Source organism: Centroberyx gerrardi, chromosome 14, assembly GCF_048128805.1.
Source record: "Centroberyx gerrardi isolate f3 chromosome 14, fCenGer3.hap1.cur.20231027, whole genome shotgun sequence".
Classification (NCBI taxonomy): domain Eukaryota; kingdom Metazoa; phylum Chordata; class Actinopteri; order Beryciformes; family Berycidae; genus Centroberyx; species Centroberyx gerrardi.
Window position 1 is genome coordinate 6,899,894 of NC_136010.1, and position 21,907 is coordinate 6,921,800.

Consider the following 21,907-nt stretch of genomic DNA (forward strand, 5'->3'; position numbering starts at 1 on the left):
ATGTTAAATAAAATTCATGGGTTTCTGATCAATTCGGAACTGAATTTGGCTTACCAGCTCTATCTCCTGCGGCTCCGGGGCTCCGACTGCGCATGCGCGGTGCCAGTGTACAGTCACCGCTCATACAATGTAACGCTGAAAGACTTCCACTGAAATCGCTCCACTTCCCATTATGGTCGATATGGGAAAATAATGTAGTGCGGAATCGATTCGTCTGGATGTCGTTTAATAAAAGGCTTTTCAGTCATTTTTTTGTTTTATTTATTATTACAAAAATAACCAGATAATCCTCTGCCTACACCCCAATCCTCCCAAATATTAATACTGTTCACTTTCCAGAAACGGCCAACCCTTAATGAAAGAGCATTTATTATATAATTAGCTGGATATAGGTCACGCCGATACTGCAGTCAAGGTTTTATAAGTGGATATCCTTACATGGAAGTAACAACACGAGAAAAAACAGTTTTCATTAAGAACTTTTATTAAATGTACAATAAAAAAAGGACATTTTTTTTCTTCAATCAAAGCAAGATCTCGCTTGTATGGAGAAATAATCAGAATCTATTTGACAAGTGAGTGGGATGCATTGAGGTTCGGTGTTTCACAACCCAAAAGCAGACTAGACTACAGATTTGAATGCATCCTGTACAAATGCAACTGCTTCTCTACTAGCTGCACACCTGAAACAAAAACAGGAGCCGGACATGTCCCTTATACTCTTGGATTCAATCGAGCTATGATAATATAATAAAAAGCAATGGATGAAATGCACACAGAAACTGAAAATAGCTTAAATCGGGGATGCAATCGGGACGACAAAGCATGAAATAATCATGTGAGGAAAGCAGGAAGCTCCAATGGCGATAAATTCAAGTTCTATCCAAAAATGAAATCCAGAGAAGGTAATTATATTAAAAAAAAAAAACTTAATCATGTCCCATTTCACAGACATCCTGCTCAAGGCTACCGAGAAAAAAAAAAAACACGAGTCGCAAGGAAGAAAAGTATTCAAAGCTCATCACACAAGCTCCATGTACAACAGATTAAAAGAGGATCAATAATTTTGCACCTACGACGTATATTTCTCGACAAACATGAAATTCAAACCCTTCTCATGCCTTGTAGTATGCAGTTCTACGTTCTCGCATCCTAGTTATGCATTTTTAAAGTGCCAAAAGAGAACACCAAGATTGACTGATCCAATGAGAATGCACCTACTGGGACTGCAGTGACTGACAAATCAAACAGGGGGACCCACTCCCATGCTGCATCCAAACGCTCTACTTTTCTCCCACAAACATGCACTTCCTCAGTATAAAAACAGAAAAGCAGTTGTACAAAACAATGCCTGGATAAATAGGCGATGCCGTCAGACTGGGGACCCTCACATTGACAGTGAATCGCATAATTATACCAACATGAAGAATTTTGTTCCAAAACGATATACCATTTAGAAAATAAATGAATTAAAAAAAAGACAGATGCTACCAAATGATTGTTGGCATGACAGTGAAGCTCATTATGGGTTACTATGAGTCATCTTAAGACTGGTAGTTCTGTTTCTGAGGATGGAATCATCTGTGTTTTTGAGATGTTGACAAAAGCAGTTCAGGAACCTAATATTTTCCAAAAATGGATGTATTGTGGATCGAAACTCATCATATGCCGGCAAGTAGCTCTGCCTATCTTTGCGGTGGGTCTCCATCTAAAACATGTGGGACAAGTGCACAGTTGAGGGAGAAAAGTAGACAGGAAGCATAAGCCAGTATTGCGACAACTCTGCCTGGTATGTACAGCACAGGGATCAAGCAGAACGGCGAGAGAAACGCCTCCCTTCCCCGACTCCTCTAATCCTGAGAGGCCGATCTAGACCGAGAGCGAGATCGCGAGCGGGACTTTGAGCGGGAGGGCGAACGTTTCTCTCCGGACTTGGATCGCCGGTCGTCCGCCTGCGGGGACGGGGAGCGGGAGGCGGATTTGACGGCGCGCTCCTCCTTCCCGTTCTCCACAGGGGAAGCAGAGCGGCTGCGGGACTTCTTGTCGCCCGACTTCTCCTTGGAACGGCTGCGGGAATCCCGCTCCGACTTCACCTTGGAGCGGCTCTTGGAACGGGACTTGGATTTCCGCTCGCCTGAACGGGACCTGGATTTGCGGGAGCGAGAGCGGGATTTGCGGGTGCGGGACCGAGAACGAGACCTGCGGTTGCGAGAACGGGATTTGCTTCCCTCGGACTTGGAGCGAGACTTCCTTCCTGATCTGGAGCGGGAACGATGGGTTCTCTTGTTGCTACGGGAACGAGACCTGTGAGGAATACAAGAAATGTGTGTCAGTCAAAACGCCCTGAAAATTCACTAACATTTGGTATTGATGTCAAGACAGACTCAAGACTCAGTCAAGATGCTTAAACTATACCAGTGCTTTCACCAAGACTTAAATACGGCAACATGTACTTTAAGTAAAACAAGTTCTGATTCTGTTGAGTCCCACAGCGCATTTGTGGGTTTGCAAGCTACACTTAAAGATTTCAAAACATATTGTAAGTAAGTGCAAATATCAGTAGACGCTGCTCAATAAACCAACAATTTGTAGAAAATGATTTTCCTCTTATGTGCTGTAAAAAGCTGTTTGATAGCACACAGAGGAATCAAGTGTCCGCCTGACTGGCTCCAATTTTCTCTTGATGTCCACAGAAATATGGTTAAAGATAAAGATACAAAAAGAAAGAACTGATACAAAGAAAAGTCTATTATAAGCTTTTAAGCCTCACCTGTATTCATTTGGATTTTTCCCTTTCCTCTCAATTTTTAGAGTTTAATGTGCAAATGAACGTATTAAAACCAGAGCTGGTCTCACCTGGAGCGGGATCTGGAGTGGCTCCTGGAGCTCCTGTGGCTACGGCTCCTGCTGCGGGAGCGGCGGCGACTACGAGACCTGCGGACAACGGGGCAAAATGAAGTCAAAATAGAATTATGGCGGATGCCCTTGTGAGATGGCAATGTTGCACTACGCGTTTGTTTGAAACAGCGAGTTCAGAGATGAGGGTAGATTCTCCTCACCTGGAGCGGCTGCCAGAGTAGGACCTTCGTCGGCGAGGTCGGTCCTCCACCAGACGGATCTTCCTCCCGTTGATGTCTGTACCGTCCAGCTTGTCCAGGGCCCTCTTCATGTCCGAGTGCGTCCTGAACTCGATCACTCCCTCGTTGGTGCGTTCCTTGTGGGCGTCCGCATAGGTCACCTCTCCTGCCTGGCGCATGAAGTCCTGAAGGACACAGGGGAAATGTGTAAGAAGAATAAAAAAACAATCTCAAAATTTCTACAGATAATTCAAGCAATCTTTATGGTGTACACTGAAGTTTGTAAGTACATCTAGGTAGGCTGAAAAATTATCTTGTTCTGATCAACATGTAAAAAACATCTGTGAAGAAATATTTTAGCACTGCCAAGGCTTACTTAACACCAGAGATGGAAACTGTACCACCTGCAACTGCTGTCCTATCTTTGGCGCTTGTCTGACACCATCCATAAATACACACCCAGCCTGTTCCTCGTCTAGAAAGGTCTAAGCTGCACAACAACCCGGTCTACATCGGCAAAAATTCACAAGTAACTGAACTTTCTCTCCATTTGAGTTTCATGGCTGAGGTTTAACTTAACTTGAATATTTGGTTTTAAAGGTAAATGTTGTTTGTAGCACATATTATAACCTGTCAACTCTTAAATTTTGATTCTAAGCTCGTTTGTGTTTTGGGGAAAATTCATCATCGGAGATCATTTTACTCAGACATTTCCTCTAGCAGTGGTGGCAATTTCCTTCCAGTGGCGACTCACTACTGCTGAGTGAATACTGGGGAAACACTGGTTTACGTTCCTTCTCCACATGCTTACCTTTAAGTCCTGCCAGCTGCAGCGACTGGACAAGTTCTCCACGACGAGTCGGTACTCGGTACGGACAGGAGGCCCGTACTTATCCCTGCCAGTGCGACTCCGGCTGCTGTAACCACCACCACTGCCTTTAAAAACAACAGAGAATGGAGAAAGTCAGAGAAAAACAAAATGGCTGACACACAGAAACATCAGCCTGGGTTATCAAATGAACACAAGAAAACAACTTGCCAGATAAGAGTCCAAGTTGGTAATTTTTTTTTGTATTTTACGAAGAATAATGAAAGAGGCCTTTCTGATCCCATTTCAAGTCAACACAAACCTTCAGATAAGTGATCTAAAAGCCACTGCACGGGCTCTTTAAAGTTTGTATAGCTCAGCGTTTTGAAGTTGTTCTCTGCTGCAAAGAACACCACTGCATCTGTTTCCGGCAATACAAAGCCTGCGTTACTCTGGTATAACACACTGTGATGCTTTAGCTGCATAAACAAATGGACAGTGATGTTCTTGCAAGACCTTTGAACCCTGAAAAACATAAAAAAGGAGGCATCCACATGGGTTGATGTCAAGAACAGTGTTCGATCAAATTGAGTAAGAACCACTGAAAGTAACACATACACCAATCTTTTTCTTTTAAGCCACTTGACCGGATGTCAAGTCTCAAATTTGTTCTTTTCCAGTTTGTTCACTTACAACATTTCTTTTGAGTGTAAGTTCTTTACTAGAGCCGCTCCACTTATTTTTGCTGTCAACATAGAAACCAATGGCAATCCTCACCATCACCCCTGGTCTATTGGCAAAAGGCTGCTGTCATCATGGCTTCCGGTTAGGTCAGCCAAGGATCAAGGGGGGGCAAAGGTCACACACACATTGTAAGGTGAAAGCCAAGGCCAAACGGGACAGGCAGTCATCTTAGCCAGTCATCTTTAGCCTCAATGGACTCTCAGCCTCAGCCCGCAACTGGACTCTTTCAAATTGAAACATCAAGGACTTTTGTTAATGTTGAATATAAAAAATATATACCAAAGTTATAGTAAAAAATAGTTATACACATTTCACATGAAAATGTTAGTCTATTTCTAATGATTAGACTAGAAACTATGCAAACTATGTTGGTGATGAGGGTTTGCGATAAACATACATTGTTCCGAGGTGCAAACACAAGTAAAGGGGTTATGGAAATCTACGCCTTAAAACATGACTCACCAATCTGTTAAATATTATCTAAGACGGCTTTGCAATCCAAGATAAAAAAGGCCCTGTACTCAAAAATGTCTGAACTATGGCCGACTCTCACTACAGGAGACATACATGAGCTCCAACATAAGAAAAAAAAGCTGGATCCTCCAAACAGAAAGGCATTTTAATCGTCAAGGTTTCATTAACTACACAGGAACTTCTCTGTCTAGGTGTATTATTATGTAACAAGCTGGACATATATACTCTAAGTGAATGTGCCAATGCTCATTACATAATTACCTTGCATAACTACTGGGAGTTGCATGCAATCTAGGCTGTAATTTACAATGCCACCGCGTTATACTTAAACTTGAGATTCAAAACTAACTAAAACGTGTGTACCTGTGAATTAAGAGTCAACTTGAATGGTCAATCAGTTATGTTATCATTGTAAATGATCAGTGAATTTTGCTGCAAGCCTGTTGATAGCGAAATTATCTAGCAACACAACAGGTCTGTGTGCAGTCCACATGGACACCTCAACCCGAGGGGGAGGGGAGAGGGAGTATCTTGTAATAGACTGCACTTACTGCGCCCACCGCCCCCGTAACCCCCACCGTGGCCATCCCGGTCTCGCCGCGGCCCCCGGGCGTGCTCGACGATCACTCGCTCCCCGCACAGCTCCTTCCCGTTCAGCTCGTACACAGCGTCATCAGCATCCCGGTTGTCCTCGAACTCCACGAAGCCGTACCTAAAATGAAAAAAAGTTGAAAATTCAAACAAAGTTCAGTTTACACGACACGCCGTGCGCGCAGTGACACGGAGATAATCTACAACTTGGCACGCTGGCTCGGCATGGCAACTCAGCACTGTAACAACATAAAGACGCCATATTGGCCATGCGACATTTGCCACACGGACAAGGCGAAAGTTGAAGGAACAATCGAGAATGAATAATACTATGAGTAATATTTTAACACACCAACTTAACGGTATCTTACGAGATGATTGGCTACATGGATGCAACATAATATTAGTTAACTTATATCCGCACAGGAGCGTGAAATGCTAGCAGGCTAACGTTGACGTCGTTAGCTAACCCGCGTTGGCACGCAACTCACCCATTTTTCAAATCAATTTCCATGAGCTTTCCATATCCACTGAAAAATCGTTGAATGTCTTTTTCGCGGACATGGTAGCTCAGTCGTCCGATATAAACACGAGGCATGTTTTCTGGCTAACGTTATCCTCGACTGATCTTAGCAACGACTGTCGCCTGCCGCTGCAGCTAGTGTAGCTTCTCGCGCTGCGTCTCTTCCACGAAGCCCTGGCCTGGGCTGATTGTGCCAAACCAGCCAATCGGCATGAAGCTGGGGCATTTCCGGAATTGACTTTCAAAATAAAAGCAGATCTTTATGCTTTACAGGACATTTTTGACGTAAATAATATAAACGTTTAATATGCCCGTGACACTGTTTTTGAATTAATTTACTTCATTTACTTATGGTGAATAAATGGTTTATAAACAGTGTAGGCGTTAAAACTATATATGGGTAGATATGATAGGCTCCTGTCCAGTGTTAGCTATATGGATGTATTAATAGTCTGTCAGCAACCAACAGGACATGGTACCCATGTTACAATCTGGCCATTCTAGTGCTATAAATGGTTCAGTCACAAGAGTCAACATGGAACTTAAATAAGGACTGGCAACAGCCTGAAACCACTAAAGTTGGATTTTCATATCAGTTAAAAAGTAACTTGAATATATAAAAACATTAACATGCATAGAAGAGTACCAATTGTACTGAACCCAGAGATTCCCCTTGGTTTGTTTCTGTACAGAACAACTCACTGCAAACATGTATGTAATCATGGATGAGCTGTCCATCAGTCTGAATAAGCAGAGAGCAGTGGTGGGAGAGAGAGAGTTGAAGATTTTATTTTTGTAAAAACCAAGTTTAAAATTTTTCCAGCGAGACCTTCTTTTCCACATGCTTCTCAAACAAGAACAGAACCAATATCACGATCATTTGAGGAGTTTCATTGCAAAACGCTACATATCCTTTTTTTTTTCCCAGCCAGTTGTATTTTAAATGAGCAATAATTTCACCAAATTATTAATATCTCACTTTGGGCCGAAACTCCTTCATTTCCTGGCTTGCCTGTGGTGTAGACACAGAAATAGAGTGGGTAGAACGGTCATTCCCATTCAAAGCAACCAAATCCATTGATGAATAGACATCGATCAGATTAGATCTATCCAACTGAATTGACTGAATCACTGTGTATCCAAGTTACCAAGGCAAACAGTGGAATGACCTTTCTATCCATTCTATTTCTGTGAGTATAGATTTCTTGGATCCCATGTGAAAACGCTGACCTGTTATGATCTGATGCCTGCTCAGAATGAGTTTTTCATGTCAGGGCAGAGAGAGGAGTGAAGAGGAAAAACACTCGGGACTTCCAACTGGCATTAGCATAAGAAACCAGATTTTCATGACATTGTAGAGTCGATTTTCACAGTCTCACATCTAATTAAACGCCCCCCCCCCCCCGGATAGAATTTGTTGATCTAAACTGCAGAAGAAGTCAAAGAAGAAAATAAAAAAAATGCACAAATGTTCATCAATGCTATAAAAGCACTCACAAACACTCTGTAGAATTTCTATTTTCTTTCTCACACACAGCCTCTCCTTTGAAGTCTTGACTGAAAAGGTGTTTTCATCCTTACAAACCCCAAGTAGTTTAACTTTGTGGCCATCTGCCGCTTTGATAAAACGATCCAAAACAGGCCGACCAGAGAGTAGTTACACTGACAAATCTCCCTATCATGTAGACTCTAGCCTGGTGACTCAGATGTTTCTCTCTGATGAGCCGAGGCAGAGGTCCTTCAACATTTTCAGCTCAAAAAATACATTTTGGACTTGTATTCTTGTGATGTTAGGCTGGGCCAGACCAGAACAGACACCCAACCTTAAATTTGAGAAATGTTGAACTCAAGAATAAAGCGCTGATAGAGAAAATGACTGAATCATAAGGCTGGAGTTATCAAAGTAATCTCTCTGGTTGTACATCAAATTTGGACTGGATTACTTATTCAATATAATATTCATATCCAAATGGTTTGATATGTGGGGAACGTACAATGGGGGGAAAAAAGGATTCAAGCCATGTTAGATCAGGGTTCTCTTGAAGGAACAAGAATCACAGCAAATGAAACAAAAGAAAAAACAAAAAATATAAATCTAGAGATGAGGAGGGGCGGGGTTCATCAGCCAGACGACAAATGCATCAAACGATGTATGCGGCACACATCATCTGCTCACGGCGGCCTGTGAACCCCGTCTCCTCTGCAGGCCTGTCAGCTTCAGCTCCTCTCTCGCTCCCCGCCCGGCCGGGCCACAACACAGCTAAACACCAGCCAAACCCTCCCGCGGTCCGATTCAGAGAGTCCAGTTAACAAATCAAGGGGGCCGACTCCCGGCTCCGGCCCTTCTCGGTTGGGGGGGGGGGGGGGGAAGAGAGGGGGGAGAGAGGGGGGGGGCCGGAGAGGAGGGGAAGCCCGGGTGAGGCGGCCTTTAGTTGGCTTTGGCGCGGAGCTGCGCCCTCTTGCCCGTGACGGCCTGGAAGCCGGTCTTGATGCTGGCGACGGAGCAGCGGGAGTGGCACGTCTCGCACTGCAGGAAATAGAGACGAGTGTCCTTCTGCAGGATGGTGTCCGGGGAGCGGCAGGTGTGACACGTCACGTACTCCTCTGCAGAGAGAGAGAGAGAGAGAGAGAGAGAGAGAGAGAGAGAGAGAGAGAGAGAGAGAGAGAGAGAGAGAGAGAGAGAGAGAGAGAGAGAGAGAGAGAGAGAGTGGGATACATTAGACCTTTACATTAAGAATTTATTAAAAGCATTATTGAACAATTAAATGGATAAAATGTGCAAAGAAATTAGCATTTCATTGCAGGTTTTACAGGCTGTTTTTCTGTAGCTGTGGTCAGGGGGAAACCTCCATCATATCAGAGGTGGACAACACTCGCTGATATCCAATACTTTACAAAAGGCCAGTTTCACTGCTACATTAATAAATTATATTATTATTCTGCCAAATTTATAAACCAAAGTTCAATACAGGGACTGATTTACTGGTTATGGCACTGGAAACTTAACACAAATATTGTTCCATAATCCACAAAACCAAGGCATCTATTTGAAAAGAGTAAAATTTGATTTCTACTCCCTTTAAATAATGATTCTGCACAGGTGTGAAATTCCCACTTACTGATATATCTTCTCAAGACATTTTCTATCTGTTTCTGTTGAAATCTGCCCTTGATCACAAGCTGGTTATTTCCGTCTATGGACCCACTGTCAGGAAAAAAATAAACAAAATTAATAAATCACAATAACACAATCAAAATTCCATAACCACAGTAAACACACTGAAATACATGATGTATGAGTATTTCAGGTTTGAGTACAGATGCTGATGTCCGGAAAAAATGGAAATTCATTCTGCCTTGTCATTTGAGACAGTGCTCTGTGCTCAAACGTGATAAAAATGTAGTTATACAATGGAAGAAATGGATGATTTATGACAGTGGAAAATGCGTACGGACTAACTGATATGTAAATTTCAAGATACTGGATTTGTATACACCCTTCTTCGATAATGGACACTTGTAACCATGGCTGTTTTGTTTTTGTTCTTTTTCTGTCTTTCTGGTTGTAAAAAAGTCATAAGTCAACATACACAATAATTTTGGTTGTATGCACAAACAAAAACTCAATAAATATTAAAGTTTCAAAAAAAAAAAAAAATGTAGTTATACTGATAAACAGACATTTTAAATGACAATTTGGTCTCATGCCTGGTTAAATATAGGAATAAATACAACAGTGTGGTACCTTGTTCCCAGCTCAGCCAACAGGAAAGCCAGGAGATGTTTTGGCTGACGATGCAACCTGGAGTCAAACACATGTACATCAGTTTAAAGTTACAGTCCATCTGAATGTTCGGCAGCACCAAGTAATGCTTTTAGACAGTAGAGCTTTTTATAAAGAGAGAATTTGATTATCATTAAAACTGCCATAGGCAAGTTGGATAAACAAGGTTTGAATTACATGAATTAATGAATTACGGGGTTCCTGCAGGGTTGCAATTACAAAATTACAGATTTTTTCTAGACCATAATTTGTTGATATGAAGATGTTGGTTGGTGTTCAGTCTGACTCTGCCGTATTCTACAGATGAAGATTTATTCTTCACAGCAACAAATATCAGAACATGTGAGATGACGGGGATCTAAAACCCCCTTAAAAAAAAGGTATCTGTAACCTTGTGATTGCATGTATACTGAGACGGTACAATATTTTTTCAATACTTTTCCAAACTTTTTGTGCAATTTCAAGACTTTTCAAGATCTAGAAATGACCAAATTATTTTACCATACATTTCCAGACCTGTGTAGGAACCCTGTAATTCATCAGTCCTCCTCCAGGTGAAATATCAGAGTGAAGAGGGATTTAAAGTACAGACAGTGTGAGCAGTGGGTTTATATGAGGCTCACAGTTTGCAGATGTCTGTGAAGTTGACGAAGGAGGTTTTCTTGGTTCCCACTCGGACGACCTGAGGAGGCTTCATCACAAACTTCCTCTTCTCTCCGGCCACCATGTCCGGGTTCTTCTCCCGCATGATGTTGAAGACCCGGTTCAGCAGCTGAGGGAGAGCGGAAGAGCCGGGAATCACATCGACTGTAGTTTACACTCAGCGTGTTTATATGCAGCTAATTTATAAAAGGCTAATTTACTGTTATTCCAAGTCAGATAGCTTCATATAAAGCAAGTAAACTGTTCAAAAGTAACTAGAACAGAGTCTTGGGCTCTTCAAGTTTAAGGGGAAATAAGAAGGTTAGAACTGGGAAATATTTTCCTCTTTTTTTTTTCAATATCTGCTTTGAACTAACTTTCCTACTTTCCCCAGTTCACATGAATAGACCATAAGGATGTATGACATTTGTCCAGTGGTTGAAGAGAGGATAAAATAATGAAAATGTGAGGGAGAACATGGGTCTGCATGGGTCTATATCAGCGTTTTGCCAACACACATTCCCCAAATACAATGAATACAAACAAGAAAAGCTGTCCTCCTTGGTGGTCTCTTTGTGGCAGTATGTGTGTGTGTGTGTGTGTGTGTGTGTGTGTGTGTGTGTGTGTTACTTACCTCATCATAAGTGTAGTCTCTTTCAGTTCCGGCCCAAGCCGGTCCCGTGGAGGAGCTGAATGAGATTCCATCGTTGTTCTTCCCCTCATCGTCCTCAAGAGCTGAAAACATAAAACATATAAATGTGGGTTTCTAAAGGGACATTCCACAAACTGAACAATATTTAGCACCTTATGATCCCCCATTCAAGAAGTATCTTATCCTTACCGTCGTCTTTCTCCAGTATTTCTCCCTCCTCAAAGTCGACTTTCTTTGACTTCTTCTTCTTGGCAGGAAGCATGAGGTCCAGGTCGTCCTCCTCCAGCGCCTCCGTCTGCTCGCCTTCGATTTTCAGCTCCTGGTTACAACAAAGAACAGTGAAGTCGGCGTGGAAACGATGAGCAGCGAGTGTGTGAGTGTGCTGAAGAGTAGTAGCAGAGGTGGGACAGGAAAAGGTGGTGGATAAGAGATCAAAAGGTAGCGGATGGAGAGAAAAACAGTAACTGACCTTTATCCCCTCCTCGATTTCATTATCAAATACTTTCTTCGGTTTCTTCTTCTTTTTCTTCTGGTTGAAGAAGTTCAGGTCGTCCAGATCATCCGACGGCTCTGGGGAAGATAAACGCAAATAAACCGCCGGCTCAGTTCCACTCGCTTAACACAGACTGGCTGCTAAATTTAAATAAAGAATCTTGGACTGAACGTTGAATAGAAAGATAAAAAAGGAAGGAAATATAAGGGAGAAAACATCCCTAAAGAAGGATACTATGCTATTATACGCCCTCCTAGGACTGTAAACTTCGTCCTCCCTCCACTCCCTGGTGTAACAGACACTAAACTCTTCATCTGCCTTTACCTTTCTTCCTCCCTTCATCCTCGTCCAGGTCCATCTCCTTGTCCTCTCCTCCCTCCGGCTCCACCTCCTTGGCCTCCACCTCCCTGGCCTCCTCTCCCGCCACTCCGTCTCCTCCTTCCTCGTCCAGCATGAAGGGCTTCTTCTTCTTCTTCTTCTTCTTGGTCATGTTGGGGTCGAAAATCATCTTAAGGAGAGGGGAGAAGAAGAGGAAAAGAGGCGCGCCGCGTTAATATTGCGATTGGCAAGTTGTGAGGCGCGTCGTCGGTGTGAAACCATCACAAAGTGCCGTTATAGTTTTAAAAATGTACTTTATGATAGCTAATATGATGTATAAACCTATATTTGACTGTGATAAGTTTCTAAATATTTTGTATGACGTGTGAGATGACTGGTGGATCAATAATCTGAACATCATGAATGGTTCCCCAAAGTCAAGACTACCAGTTCCATGTTATCCATCCATTTATACCTCATATGTTCTACTTAATTAGGGATGAACAGATGGTGGGTGACAGTGGTGTAAGGCTCGGCGATATGGACAAAATTATATAATATAATGATAATCATAGGGATGTTTTTCAATAGATATATACTGCAATATCTGGTCACATATGTGAAATCACATGTTAAATAAACCAATTGATGGTCATTACATTGAACTGCATGGTAATGTCGATATCAAACTATGTGTCATTTAGTCCTAAATTTGAGTTTGTAGATGTTTGGTGTCATTAATTTAGACAACAGAATTGGGCATCACGATATAAAAATATAATTTCATTACGATATGACCACATTTAAAGACGATATACGATCATATTGAATTATCACAGTGGTGATGCTGATGATGACAATGTTGATGTTTTATGAATGACTTGATTACTTTTCTTTTACCATGCTGCCCTGGTTGATTATATTGATTTTTTAGTATTACTTTCCCAATTTTTGTATTGTTGGTTATGTTTCTTAAGTCATAGCAAAGCATTTTTATTATTTTTCTATATTGATGTCTACTTTTTTTGTCTAAACTGAACCCTGAACAGCTGCCAGCCTGTGTGTTTCTGTCCATGGTAGAACAGAATGACTGCAGCACAATGGGAAGCTCTGTCAGATAGCCTGCTAGCTAGCGTCAGCATAGCGGTTTGATCAAATCACGAGCTGTGACACGGCAGATTGATCAGCCATATTGAGTATTGATCAACTAAATGATCTGACGGTACGTGAAACCATGTGTATGATTTATTTGTGTCTTTATTCCGGCTGGATGGCCCGTCGTTCAGCAGGCTGCAGCCATGTGAGAGCTGCTGCTGCAGGGAGGAGCAGAGGCCCAAAGTCATCCAGCACTCCGATATCAACTCAATTTCATCTCATTTCTTCCTGAATACTCAACAGATCAATAAAGACAAAAACTCGGACGAGCCGTGATGTCTTACCTCGTCTCCTGACATCTTTGCGGACTTAAAATTGACTGAAATCTGGGAAGTTTTTAGCTCTCGAGCAGTCCCACTGCGCCGAAAATTTCTTGCATCAGCGTTGGATTTGCAGTACGCAAGCGTGGACTTGCCAAATCCTGACGTCAGTACTGCGCGACGCCGCAATTTCCTAGAGACGCATTCAAGACCACAATTGTACAGCCAAAAGTGTTGCAAAATATGTTATTCGTTAACAGGGAAAGGCCAAAATAACCCAGTTCACTGCTTATATTGATTATCTGATGGCTTCATAAATGAATAATTACAAATGAAGAGTTTCGTTCCAAAATTAGTTTTTAAAAAAGTACACCGACTCCCTCATATTGACTGCTAGCATGATAGTTAAGCACATTATGAGTTTGTGTTGAAGTTAGGAGCCATCTTAAGACATTAGACACAGCTTTGCTAGATAATTTCTTTTGAGGACAGAATCACTTATGTTTTTCAAATATCGTCTGAAGAATTTTTCCAAAATCTATATATAGTATTTTACAATGAAACCCTTTAAATATTTTATTCTAACTTCCCACCTGGTATTATGTCTGTGTCTCATATAGATAACTTATACTTCCCCCCCGGTTCATACTATCCTGTGCAAACCTCAATAGAATCGATAATGATCTATTCCCCTTTATTGATTTATTATAAATTTCTATATTTTATTTATATTATATATTTCCCTTTATGTTTATCTGACTCTGTTGATTTGAATAAGAAATCTGAATGTGGAAGCTGTTATGCATCAGCGGTGGCAGAGAGGAAAGACACACAATAAACTCTTTCATTGTATCATGCTGGAACATGATAATGGTTTCAGTTGGGAGCCTGATGATGTTTCTAGGTGGTTCCCACAGGACAAAGGTACAACTATACACCATGAGCCTGAAACCACAACTGTTGAAACAGTTTAAGAATCCATGTTACACACTGTGTTGCCTGTAACATTCATCCTATCCCACAATATAAAGAACAAAAACAGCTTAAAATAAAACTATAACAGCTTTATCATTGAGTAATTATACTGATATGAGACGATGACAAACTGGCAGGAAAAGAAAGATAGCCTCCACTACAGTAAAAGAATTGAAAACTTTAATGATTTCTCCAAATAATATTCTCATCTGGATAAATAAAACATAGAAATGCAAACATGCTTGTCCGTCCTTGTGTTACATATTTTCTATGTAAAAAATGTACATCATGATTTTGAAAAACTAAAAAGGAATTAAATCTTTCAAATCCGAAACCGCTCATGTTGTAGATCCACTAATCTAATCTTATATAAACCAATCGTCTCCCTCTGGATGCGGTTAATAAGGTGTGACATAACTGTTTTTTTTAATTTTTATTTTAAACATTATACAATTCGAAACAAAAGACCCCTTATGAGAAAGACCCAGACAGACGACGGGATGGAGGTGTTAGGTTAATATATCTCTCTTGCTCTAGCCGTGCGGTGTGTGATCTGGATTGTGATTTCCCGTTTGTTGCATGCTTCACACAACATGAAGAGAACCTTTCAGTGACGGCAAAAATATATATAGAAAAGAAACAGTAGGGATATTTACACCGAATAACAAGAACCACTGGTGAGAAGGCTTTTTAGGGGAGGCGGGAGTCGTTGAAACGCCGACAGGAGGGGGGGGGGGGAAGGGGACAAAAAGCACGTAGAGCCTGAAACAAAACAAACAGGTTCAGATAACCGATTCTGGAAAACAGACAGTTCATAGCTTCTTCACCATCCAGCGCATGCTCAGTTGTTGCCCTATTTTCAGGAGCAATTAACTAAAACAGGGAGCTAGGATTATTATTTCTGACAGAAACAAACAAAACAAAACAAAAACATCATCCAGCGAGTTCAACGCCACAAATACAGGTAAAGTATGAGTCGGAAATAGATCTTTGAGGATTTTTTTTTAGCTCTCATGAAATTTCCCCCTGTCATTCAGTGACGTCGACACCGCAGCCCGACACCAGCCTGACAATAATTTAATTATCGCGCCACAGAGCTCATAATATTACGCTCTAATATGATTTCTGTGGCGACTGCGACCGATCTGCCCGGTACAAGAGCCGTGGAGTGCTACTGTTGTATTCAGATCAAGGGTAAAAATATTAAGGGACGATGATAGCTTCGATATTAAAGACCCTGACATGCTCGTTTTCACCGAGCACCCGGGGTCTCTGGGTTAGGGGGGGAAGGGGAGAAAAAACTCTACAGCATTTTTGCCTTTTTTTGTAGTGTTACATGTAGAAGACGGTCAGCTCTCTCTCCTCAGACACACACACAACACCCATACACAATATCCTAGAAGTCCATTCATTCCCTCTTCTCTTCTCTTCTTCCTCTTCTTCTTCATCTCTCGGATGCAGGTGTGATGTGGCTGACGCTGCGATTACATGGCTTCCATCGCCCAGCGCTGTAGATCCTCCATGTCGTCCTCGTCCTCGTCTTTGTCCTTCTTGGCTGGAGGGGGAAAAGAAACATAAAGCGATTTGAATGAATTGGTAGATATGGCAGCCAACTGTTTGTTGTGTTGTATCGTGGTATTTTTAGCTGATCTTGGCTAGTTTCCAACACCCATCCTTGGGGCGAGTTGGTGCCTGCATATATGGAAGTTGGCGGCCTTCCTTACTGCCACCCAAAATATCACATTGTTTTGATTTGTAGTGTACGGGCTGAACTGAAGTTTAGTTCTGGGGCTTTTGGTCAATGTTCTGGTGCAATACAGACAGTAGGAATACATATGTGACAATAAAAGGAAACGGAAAACAAAATTCTTCAAGTCAATACAATTGCTAACAAACTACATTTGCATAATCAGACCTTTGATTGCTATGTGAATACTATATAAAGTGAAAGACTGATTGATGATCCTCCTTCCCCAAACAGACAACTTTTATAGAGTCATTAGGAGTCATTTTGGGTAAGATGAAAGAAGGGTTATGCACAATAAGTGTACATCTCACGCAAAAATGATCCTTGTGGATGGCTGGCTTGCCAGCATACTGTATGTAGCAATACTTAAAGCTGCACTAGGCAGATTTTTATGCAAAAACACACCCGTCTTATCAGCCTAAATAACAAAGTGGGGCTGCTAAAGAGAAGAGCTACTTGAGACCCTGTCGATTCATCCAATTTGCAAAACTTCAAAACTTCAGAGTGAAATCGAAACTCCTAAACAGGTGAACATGAGCGAGCTGTGTGCAGTTTACTGACTTCACCTTACAGGATTTCTGGGTATTGAAGTTCAGTTATGTCTCGCTGCCATTTGGAGCTGCTAATATGTGAAATTGCCCAGTGCAGGTTTAACACCAAAAATGTTGTATTAACTCAAGCTGAGTTCATAAATGTGATGTAAACTCAACAAAGCCTGGTAGCATTGTAAACAGTTTCAAACAGTAAACCTCTGCCACATAACATCTACAAATCTTTGTCGTGTCCTGTCAGAAGGTTCTCACCAGGTCTGGAAGGTAATGAAGTGGAAGGCACGTTGGGAAGAGGGACGTTCTCCGTCCCTCCGATCTCCAGCAGGTTCTTGTCCAGCTCTTCCTGTTCCAGCTCATCCAGCTCCGCCAGCAGCTCATCCTGAGGGAGACGAGACAAACACAAACAATATGAACTTCCACTGCTTTTATGTTTGCTGTTCTAAACACCCAGAGTCTTGTAGGTCCTTCCAGGGAAAAATCCTCTGGCGCACAGGAAGTGATGCGATTTACGTTTCTGGCAGCAGCAGCAGCATTTTGTTTAGAATAAACAGAAGAAGAACTGGGTAGTTAAGAGCGCCACCTACAGAAACTCAAACTTCATCAACAGAAAATCCAAGGAAAAAGACGTCCCAGTCCCGCCCACACTGTTTGATTGACAGGTGATCTCTGGGAAGTGCAGTGCAGAAACACCACAGCAATGAGCGCATAACAGCAAAGATCTCACCAAAATAATAAAAAAACAAAACAAGAATGTCACAGATTACCACTTTAAAGTTTAGTGAGAATGAACACTAAACTAATTAAACTGAATAAACACCAAAGTTTCCACGATTTGGGTTCTAATAAAACCTCTGAGATAAACTATGAGAGGAGATTTTTGTCCCAATATTCAAAATTAGTGTGTCACGGCCTAACTGGGGCTAAATCTGGTCCAAATGTTGTGTGTCTCCACACTACATGAGTAGCCTAATTAATCTCAGTTAAGCGTTAAATTACTTCACCAAGTCTCTTGACTGGGAATTTGAGAAAGCGCCTATTCACTGCTGCAATATCATCCTGGGATGACTGCATGCCATCACTGTGGTGAGGCTGATCCATGAATACAACTATTCAAAAGTCGGGTTTATTCTATAACTATCACCTGTTTCACACCGGACTAAAGACCCAGGAAACACACGGGTCAACAAGGGTCACAAAACGACCAACATCAGGGTCTGGAGTGTGATGTCATCCATCATGTTGAACAAAGAATGGAATATTTCTGGGTGGAGTGTGTGAAGGGTGTATGATGTCAGTTTGGCCCGAACCAATATTTAGAGTGATTCTCAAAATAAGGGATCTGGAATTAGCATCTGTATATAAAGTCATATCAAGCACTATAATTCAACACATAAACACTTTAAAAGCAGGTGTATGACCTGAAACATACACACAAATACAGGAAAAAATAGAAAAGCAAAAAAAAAAAAACACGACTCTTCGCCATGTCTAATAAATAAGTAAATAAAATTCCTCAAAAGTGTTACGGACCTCATCGAACTCCTCTCCGAAGCCGACGGGTTTGGAGATGGCGTCGGAGATTTCCTGGGCCAGCTCCTGCTGCTCTGTGATGTCCTGCATCAGGTCATCCACCTTGTCAATGTCCCTGAAACGACAATCAGGAGAGGGGTTCATGTTTCTATACAGGTGAAACCTTGTTATTTTAAAACCTACTGCAGCGCTGCTTTACAAGACAGCATTACAGCAGAGACAGAAAACACAGGAGAGAAAGAGGATGTTGTGACATTTGCTGTGAGCCGAATCCAAACCCACGGCATCGCAAATACCTTAAACCCACTCAGCAGCAGGAACGCAACATTATGACCCTCATGCAAAACGTATTTAGCTGAACAGACTCTGGTAACTTGGTATAGCGCTGCATAAAGTATGCAGCAATGCAGAAATACGCTACATGTGCAATCAATGGAGTTTTCTCTTTGATATATAAAATTGGAAGTGTTTCAACGGCTTTTTGGAGCATGTGTGAATACCTGTTTTTATTATATATTCTCCTGATATTTTAATGTTTTCAGTTATTCAGAGATTCCACTGGTTCAAATGCCCAAAAGGAATGCAGATGGATCTGGATTAGAGAGGTATTACTGTATATGGGTCAAAACTGCCTGTATTTTGTTATGAAAACATTGTATCTCTCTCTCTGTGGCTGAATTAAAGACTGAACCCTCTTTCACTGTCCTTGAATTTAGGAAATCAAGAAGCAGTAGTCTACCGTAACAACAGTTAAAAGCCCTTTTGATGATTATTTGTATATATGGGGCGTGTCAAAATGGAGGCAAGATTTTCAATTCGGTTCGATCAATCAATAGATCGAGGTGTGAGCAACTGAATCACTGATCAGGATGCGAGCGCTCTCTCTCTCTCTCTCTCTCTCGTCTCCTTACATGTTTGCATGGGCGGACTTCATGGCCTTGGCAGCGAAGCCCATGTTCTTGAGCACTTCAGTGTTGGTGTTGGCGTTCTCCAGAGCCTCTCTCTGGAACTCGATGGTGGACAGCGTGCCGTCGATCTGGGCGAGCTGCTTCTCGTACCGCTTCTTTCTTTTCAAGGCCTGCAGAGCCGCTGGGGGGAGAAGAAGAGAGAGAGAGAGGGGGAGGGAGATAGGATGGATGGACAGATAGAAAGAAAGAAAGATAGATGAGAAGGAATGTAATTCAGTGATAGTGAACTAAAAAGCTGAATCATAGGGGTTTTCTCTTCAAACGAACTTAGAGCTAATAATGTCATGACAGCCTGAACTGGTGGTAAAACATGTGCAGTGTCAACTTTCAACGCCTCAGTTCAGACTGTTGCGATGGCAGTTTCCTCATATTTATCCCTGTAGCTTCAAGGCTGGAAGCTTCCTAATTCGTTGTGTCATCGTGAACGCAGCATAAACAAAACGCTATCTTCAGCTGTAATCTAACATGTTGGGAAGAGTTAGAATTACAAGGATGAAACTTGATGGCTTGATATGGGGCTGGGCGATATGGCTGAAATCAATATCACGATAATCATAAGGATTCTTTTCGATATTGATATATATCACAACATGGCTCACGTATGCATGTTAAAGGTGGCTTTTGGGCAAGTTTGTTATATTAATGAATATTCTTCTTTATGCGTTGGATATACCTGTGTGATTTTGTTTTTGTTGTTTTTATATGTTCTGTGTGTATTTTATACTAATTTTTGTCTGTACTTATACATTGGTAAAGATGCTTTGTAAGTAAACTAAAATCAATAAAAAAAATGTTAAAGAAAATCACGTTAAATAATCAAATTAATGTTCATCCCATTGAACCAAATGATGTCACGTGTGATGTGAAACAAAACTAATAATATTCCTACCATACCTCATTTTGAGTTTTTAAATAAAATTAGCTTGTTATCATGAATTTAGACAGCAGAACTGTGTCACAATATCCCCCCCCCCCAAAAAAAAATCACCAAATCATCACAATATGATTCCAGTGAAAAGAAAGATATGACTGGTACTTGGCAAGACGGAATGTAAAAACTGAAAAGTAGAAACTCATCGGTCATCAGTCACATGACCACAACCATGATGTAAGTTAAAGGGCTGATAATGGAAGCTCGTGGCAGTGAAACGTCACGCTGACTCATCCTGTCGACCTTTGTGGAGTTGGGGAAGGAAATAATCAGGGCGAGGGCAAAGTACACAGCAGACAGGCCAAGTGCTGGACCAAAGGCCTTGTGTCTGAAGAGCTGTCTGGGACTTTTTTCAGCCTTCAGGGACTCTTCACTTTCTTCATATAAGATGTGGAAGTGATACAAGTAATTATAAGTGACTGTTAAAGCGGTGTTAGCTGATAGGTCGCTGTTTTTGTTGCCTGGCAACACTATCTTATTTAATATTCTATCAGGAAGCAGTGGGAACTTCTGGAGGCCTGAGGGTCTCTACCCGGCTGAACACATGACTTTCCAATGTGTTGGTACACACCCACTTCTGACTACAGTGTCATAACCTCTTAATGATATCTTTACAGCCAGTCTGCCTTACTTCTAAAGTAAAAAATATATATATAATAGATCAAACTGAAGCTATTACTGCACCACCTCTCAGCCTTTTGATCCTCAATTTAAAAAAATGCCACTAATCAATCACAATGATCATGAAAAGATGTCATAGCGAGATAAGATACGATATTCATCTGTATTGTATCTTATTTTATCCTGTACTATTGTAATATGCTTTGGCAACACTCAATACTACCTGATTCGTGCAAATAAAGCTTTATCTGAATCTGAATCTTAGAAGATAACTAACAAGTAAGGTTAGCGTTACGTCAGCGTAAAAGAAGGGTACTCAATCAATCACCAGTTGATCAAATCAGATAATCAACACGCACACAATCACCCAGCCACCTATCCACCTATCACGGTGTCAAGAATGGCCGAGAAAACGACGTTGGGCGAGCCTGGCAACAGTCACGGCAGCTAGGAAAAGTTAGCAGCTAACGCTAGCTAACATGCTAATATCTAGCTTTGGGTTGTCACCTAACTAGCTCACTTGGCGACATGGATGATTTGATAACGACCTAGTAAATAACGCCGCTCTTAATATCTCACCTCTTTTGTTTTTTGTGCCGTTTTTCTTCGCGGTGATCAGTTCCTGGTCAATCTTTTTCTCTAGGAATTCTTGTTTCTTCGTTAGCATCTCCTCTGTCTCTCGGAGTTTCTGAATCGCCTCCTGCGGGCTCGGTCCCTTTCCTCCTTTTCCTCCTCCGCCAAATATCTTACCGAACAATGACATGTCTGCGACGCTAAAACACAAAAAATATATATAAAAATCTTCGAAATACGCGTGGAAAAAATCTACCTATAGCTACTAGGCTACAGTGACACTTCGCCCTGGCCTGAATTGTTGATGTTTTTTCTACTTCCTGGATAAGGCCCAATGACGTCATGTTGTTCGGTGGGTGGGCGTTGTTCTTTCTCTCTCTGTCTCCGTCTACTGGACAACTGAAGTACTATCAGATACAATACTGATACTTTACTTTACTCATTTACAAACATGCTTGAACGATTAAAATGACTGCAGTAGCTGAGATTC

At 41.6% G+C, this 21,907-nt stretch overlaps 3 protein-coding genes across 3 annotated transcripts; all 3 read right to left on the reverse strand.

The window, feature by feature from the left end:
- Positions 1-463: 463 nt before the first annotated feature.
- On the reverse strand, positions 464-6,369 carry LOC139930426 (uncharacterized). Its single transcript, XM_078288106.1, has 6 exons — positions 6,186-6,369; positions 5,655-5,815; positions 3,889-4,013; positions 3,060-3,262; positions 2,857-2,934; positions 464-2,304 (listed from the first exon to the last, which is right to left on the reverse strand). Exons 1-6 carry the CDS (start codon positions 6,290-6,292, stop codon positions 1,851-1,853), a joined length of 1,128 nt encoding a protein of 375 aa, XP_078144232.1. The 5' UTR covers positions 6,293-6,369; the 3' UTR covers positions 464-1,850.
- A 1,378-nt stretch (positions 6,370-7,747) lies between these two features.
- Positions 7,748-13,652, reverse strand: LOC139930430 (eukaryotic translation initiation factor 2 subunit 2-like). Its single transcript, XM_071923618.2, has 9 exons — positions 13,546-13,652; positions 12,113-12,296; positions 11,765-11,865; positions 11,485-11,614; positions 11,278-11,378; positions 10,625-10,773; positions 9,963-10,019; positions 9,337-9,422; positions 7,748-8,821 (listed from the first exon to the last, which is right to left on the reverse strand). The coding sequence occupies exons 1-9, from the start codon at positions 13,558-13,560 to the stop codon at positions 8,646-8,648; spliced, it is 999 nt and encodes a 332-aa protein (XP_071779719.1). The 5' UTR covers positions 13,561-13,652; the 3' UTR covers positions 7,748-8,645.
- Positions 13,653-14,668: 1,016 nt separating this feature from the next.
- Positions 14,669-21,731, reverse strand: LOC139930460 (charged multivesicular body protein 4b). Its single transcript, XM_071923666.2, has 5 exons — positions 21,424-21,731; positions 19,236-19,413; positions 18,325-18,439; positions 17,047-17,173; positions 14,669-16,051 (listed from the first exon to the last, which is right to left on the reverse strand). The coding sequence occupies exons 1-5, from the start codon at positions 21,605-21,607 to the stop codon at positions 15,981-15,983; spliced, it is 675 nt and encodes a 224-aa protein (XP_071779767.1). The 5' UTR covers positions 21,608-21,731; the 3' UTR covers positions 14,669-15,980.
- Positions 21,732-21,907: the final 176 nt, after the last annotated feature.

Bases quoted from the DNA above. Each gene is read 5' to 3' on its own strand.
- LOC139930430 (XM_071923618.2), bottom strand. The intron at 10,020-10,624 runs GTGAGCCTCATA...GTTTGACTCCAG, and splicing joins TTCACAGACATCTGCAAACT to GTTGCATCGTCAGCCAAAAC. The intron at 9,423-9,962 runs GTACCACACTGT...TTTTCCTGACAG, and splicing joins TTGGCTGAGCTGGGAACAAG to TGGGTCCATAGACGGAAATA.
- LOC139930426 (XM_078288106.1), bottom strand. From the start codon at position 6,292: ATGCCTCGTGTTTATATCGGACGACTGAGCTACCATGTCCGCGAAAAA. The intron at 4,014-5,654 runs GTAAGTGCAGTC...TTGTTTTTAAAG, and splicing joins TTACGGGGGCGGTGGGCGCA to GCAGTGGTGGTGGTTACAGC. The intron at 2,305-2,856 runs GTGAGACCAGCT...TATTCCTCACAG, and splicing joins CACTCCAGATCCCGCTCCAG to GTCTCGTTCCCGTAGCAACA.
- LOC139930460 (XM_071923666.2), bottom strand. From the start codon at position 21,607: ATGTCATTGTTCGGTAAGATATTTGGCGGAGGAGGAAAAGGAGGAAAG. The intron at 18,440-19,235 runs GTAAGGAGACGA...TTGTCGTTTCAG, and splicing joins AAGTCCGCCCATGCAAACAT to GGACATTGACAAGGTGGATG. The intron at 16,052-17,046 runs GTGAGAACCTTC...TTCCCCCTCCAG, and splicing joins TTCATTACCTTCCAGACCTG to CCAAGAAGGACAAAGACGAG.